The sequence below is a fragment of the Dipodomys ordii genome, unplaced genomic scaffold, assembly GCF_000151885.1.
Source record: "Dipodomys ordii isolate 6190 unplaced genomic scaffold, Dord_2.0 Scaffold107, whole genome shotgun sequence".
Classification (NCBI taxonomy): Eukaryota; Metazoa; Chordata; class Mammalia; order Rodentia; family Heteromyidae; genus Dipodomys; species Dipodomys ordii.
Window position 1 is genome coordinate 635,856 of NW_012267323.1, and position 4,654 is coordinate 640,509.

Genomic DNA, 4,654 nt, shown 5'->3' on the forward strand with positions numbered 1-4,654 from the left:
CTCCTCCCCTCACCCTCCTCCTCCTCCTCCTCCTCCTCTCCGGGCACCATGTCTGCAGGGGGAGATTTTGGGAACCCACTGAGAAAATTCAAGTTGGTGTTCCTGGGGGAACAGAGCGGTAAGTACCTGGCTCTTTGATTTATCATTATTATTCATGATGATGATGATGATCGGGGGAGTCTTGGCTCTGAGGCTTCCCCCCCCACCCCCATCTTCTTGGTTGGCCCACAATATCCGAACCCCATTGAGGAAAAACCCCCTCTCTCCCCTCCCCTCCCTCGATCTCCATGCTGGTCTAGGGGAAAAAAAATTTAAAAAGCCCTTCCACACCGGGCCGCAGGGGAGGGCTGGGGTGGGGCTGAGCTGGGGGTGGGTGGGGGAGGGCCTGGGGTGAGGACCCAGTGGGGAGAGGGGGAGATGCTGGGATCAAGGGTGGAGGAGGGTGGTCTGGGGTATGGGGGGGGCAGGTGCATGGGATGGGCCCCGAGGGTGGAGGCTGGGGGGGAGGATGCTCCCGACCTCCAGAAGGCCCCCCAGGGATGGCTGGCACTGCGGCATAGGCTGCAGGAAGACAGCATGGGGGGGTTGTCTGGATGCCGGTGTTGGGGAGAGGGGGCTGCACCCCCTCATCCTCTTGGGAGACGGGGGACACCTGGGATCCCATCACCCTAGAAGAAGGCTTCTTGCTGGGAAGGCAGGTGAAAGGGCATGCACAGCAGGCCGGAGATCCTATGGCTGCTGCTGGTGGATGAGGGGGGGAGGTGTGGAGGGGGGAGAGATAGGAAAAATCAACCCACACCTGTCCATTCTGAAAATGGAGAGACCGCAGGCCGCAGGGCGGAGCAGAGAGCCAGCCCTGCTCCCCCCCCCTTAACATCCTACTGGGCCAAAGGTTCTAGAACACCCCTCCACACCCTGCCCTTGTCCAGAGCACTAGGTTCTATGAGTCTTGGCAGGGAGGGGTTCCCCAATCCCACCTGCCCCCCCCATCCCAGCCAGCCAGGCCAGGGGGACTGGGGAGACACTGCTCAGAAAGGTCCTGGAAGAGAGAAAGGCCTAGATGACACGCCCTGCCCCCCCACCTCCAGAGAGAGCAGCAGGGGATGCTGTTCAACACCCCCCCCACCTCCCAGCTCCCCACCCTCCCCACTGGGGGGAGGGGGAGGGCAGGTCACTGTGGCAGCCAGCCAGAGAGCCAAGGGGGGAGATGAAGGGGGAGGGAGGCGGGAGGGAGAGGGGGCAGGCTGGGCTCCGAGCCTCCCCGCTGGTGGAGATAGGCCCGTTCTTGGTGGACAGATCCCCTGGCTCTGGATCTACAGACAGATCCCGTGCAGCTGGTCGGGCAGAGAAGAGAGCCTGTAGAGAGGACCGGCGAGCTGGGGGGCAGGGGTGGGGGCTGGGGTGCTGCTGAGTCTGTGCTCTGGCTTGTGGGGCGGGGGAGGTCACATGACCGCCTCCCTGCTCGGGATGCTTCTTACCTGCTATGGGGGTTGGGAGCCTGGCTCCAGGAGGGGATCACCCTAACACCCTGACCCCCAGAGATGGCCCCATCCAAGGGACATGTCCCATCAAGATCGATCCAGCCAGCTAGCCAGCCCTCCTTGTCTTTAAGACTCTTGATGATTATTATTATTATTACTCCCTCCTACTGTGTCTGGATGGGGTTTGAGTGTGTTTCCACACTCACTGGGAACTTGAAGACTCCAGGAAGTGTGTTCATAACCTTGAGCCCCATGTGATCGCTCCAATTCGCTCCGTTTTGGTGATGGAAACCCCTCTTTTGATTTGAGGGAAAACTTGGGGTTCTCTTAGAACTTCTGCTGAGGCCCAAGGACTACTGCAGGGTGTGTATGTGGGGGGGAGCCCTGTAAAACCCCCTGTGTTCTAGGATGTGGGGGGAGGAACCACAGACAGGAGACATGAAACACCCCCGCCCCCACCCCGCCTTCCTTGCTTGCTCTAGAGGCCAGAGGGAGCCCCCCCAGGGAAGGCCCAGGGCTCCCCTAGATGCTCAGGGTAAGTCTTCAATGCTCGGGGCCCAAGCGTCTCCTGTTTCCAGGCAACCATTTTCCATCCCCCCTCCCCATGTCCTTGGGATTAAGATGACCTTGAGCCTGGAGAAGACAGGAGTGAAGGAGCCGTGCGTAGCCAGGGATGCATGAGGTTGGTCCAGGGCTTTGCCCTGGGTGAGATTCGATCAGGTCGCTTCCAGTCTAGTTTCCTTGAATGGTTCCCTTCTACTTGTCCCCTTGGTGGGCTGTGTGCCTTAGGTTTCGAATGGAGCTTTTAGGGGTGGCTGGATTAGGTAGAGGACACCCCTGAGTCTGGTGGGGGGAGATGGGCCCTTGATACTGTGTTTCCCACCTTGCACACGCTCAGTTGAACCTCTCCAGGTTCTGGGGAGAGCCGGGGTGTCTGCAGCCTTGTGGGGGAGAGGTGGAGGGAACTCTCCTTTTTCTTTTTCTTTTTTGCCAGTCCTGGGGCTTGAACTCAGGGCCCAGGCATGTCCCTGAGCTCCTTTCGCTCAAGGTGAGCGCTCTACCACCTGAGCCACAGCACCACTTCCAGCTCTTTTTTTTCTGTGTACATGGTATACTGAGGAATCGAACCCAGGGCTTCATGCATGTGAGGCAAAGTGCTCTACCACTGAGCCACCTTCCCAGCCCTTTGCTTTTCTTACGCGATCTCTGAGGTCTTTTGCCTCCATACCCAGGGACTTGGGTCATCTGGGCTCAGCGAAGCCTTCTAGACCCTTCTAGAACCAATAAGGGCTCGAGTCCTCTTCCAGGAGATGGCCTTCCCTTTTTTTTCCTTTGCCTGGACATCTGTCTAGGCCAGTGGGAAAAGGCAGCTGAATTCTGACCAGGGGTTGTTCTCATTGATCGGGGTGAAGAAGAAGGCCACTTAGATGGGCAAAGATGGCAGGAAGCCGAGTCCTATGGATAATCCTCTAAGCCTGGTGGCAGAGATGACGCTGCCTCCCGGCCTGTGGTCTATAGGTTGACAGTAATAGCCTGGCCTAGGGGTGGAGTTGGGGTGGGATGTTGTAGCTCCAGAGGCACAAATGAATCTCTGGGTAGCAGGTGGGGGGCTCTGATGGTCCTGCGGGTATCTCTGTGGCTCTCTGGGTCTCATGGTGGTGGCGGTGCTGGGTCCCAAGCCGGCTGCCCTTGATCGGCGTACAGAGCAGGTTATCAATGGAAGAGCATGGGCCTGTCAGATACACACCTTCCTCCTGAGACATAATGGCTGTCCGGGGTATGAAAGGCGGGGCAGGACCGTGCTTGGTGCTCCTCGGATCTCTGCCTACCCTTCGCTTCCCTTCCCTGAGATAATGAGGCAGGGGTCTGTAAGAGCTGTGTAAGAGTCGTGTAGCGGTGACCCCCTGGCAGCAGCTGGCAGCTGGGTTGCTCATTCATTTAGTTCCCGTCTCACTTCCTGCCTCTCCCTCCCTCCTCTATTTTTATTCCATCTCTTGAGTGTGTCTTTGGCCCTTGCATTCCTTCTGCCCCATTGGGGAACACCAGATGTTTGTGGATGTAACAATGGAGAGCTGGGAGAAGCAGGAGTACCGATGGTCAGCCGGGAGCTGGTGGCTAGGATCTCTTTGCCTGTCTTTGGGGCAGGTGCCAGGAGGTGATCCTGTGGACAGCAGACTGCTTCTCCTCCTCATTGGCTGAACTCTTGCAAGGACACGCCCCCTTCCTCCCCCCCCCAGAACCTCATTTGTCTGTTATGGTGACTCTCAGGGGTCTGGTTGGCTGTGGATGACTAGGAGCTCGCTCTCTCTCTTTCTCTCTCTCTCTCTCTTTCTCTCTCTCTCTCTCTCTCTTTCTCTGATGGTCCTGAGCTTGAACTCTGGGCCCGGGTGCTGTCGTCCTTGAGCTCTTCAGCTCAAGGCCAGCAAGTACTCTACCACTTGAGCCACAGCACCACTTCCGGTTTTCTGGTGGTTCATTGGAGATCAGAGTCTCTCAGACTTTCCTGTCCTGGGCTGGCTTTGAACCGTGATCCTCAGATCCCAGCCTCCTGAGTAGCTAAGATGACGGGTGTGAGCCACCAGCGCCCAGATCCACTGAATAATCTTGATTTGAAAACTATGACATTTTCCTAAAGATGGGAGATTTGCTGATGGCCTCTCTGTAGATCACAAGGAAAAGGGCAACTTTGCAGTAAGATTCCTCCACCCTGGCACCTGCTACTTTCCCACGCCTTGAAAATTCTCTTATTTTGGGGGGGGGAGGGGCTTGAACTCAGGGCCTACGCACTGTCCCTGAACTTCTTTTGCTCAAGGCTAGCGTTCAACCACTGGGGCCATAGCGCCACTTCCGGCTTTTTCTGTGTATGTGGCACAGAGGAGTCGAACCCAGGGCTTCATGCATGAGAGGCGAGCACTCTACCACTGAGCCACCTTCCCAGCCCTGAAGGTTCTTTTTTTTTTGGGTCCGGTTGTGGGGCTTGAACTCTGGGCCCGGGTGCTGTCCCTCAGCTCTTCAGCTCAAGGCGAGCGCTCTACCACTTGAGCCACAGCGCCACTTCCGGCTTCTTTTCTTTTTTTTTTTTTTGCTTATGTGGTGCTGAGGAATCGAACCCAGGGCCTCGAGCATGCAAGGCAAGTGCTCTACCACTGAGCCACCTTCCCAGCCCCGCCCTG

The 4,654-nt window shown here is 57.4% G+C and overlaps 1 protein-coding gene across 2 annotated transcripts in view; it reads left to right on the forward strand.

Moving 5' to 3' along the window:
- Rab6b (RAB6B, member RAS oncogene family) overlaps nt 1-4,654 on the forward strand; it is a 65,863-nt gene that overhangs the window by 23,109 nt on the left and 38,100 nt on the right. Inside the window, exon 1 of one of the 2 annotated variants that reach the window (XM_013028094.1) lies at nt 10-118. The exons of the other annotated variant lie outside the window; for it this stretch is intronic. Coding sequence (XP_012883548.1) covers nt 49-118 — 70 coding nt within the window. The 5' untranslated portion in view covers nt 10-48. Of the gene's footprint in view, nt 1-9; nt 119-4,654 lie in introns of those variants that run through there. 2 annotated transcript variants of the gene reach the window in all.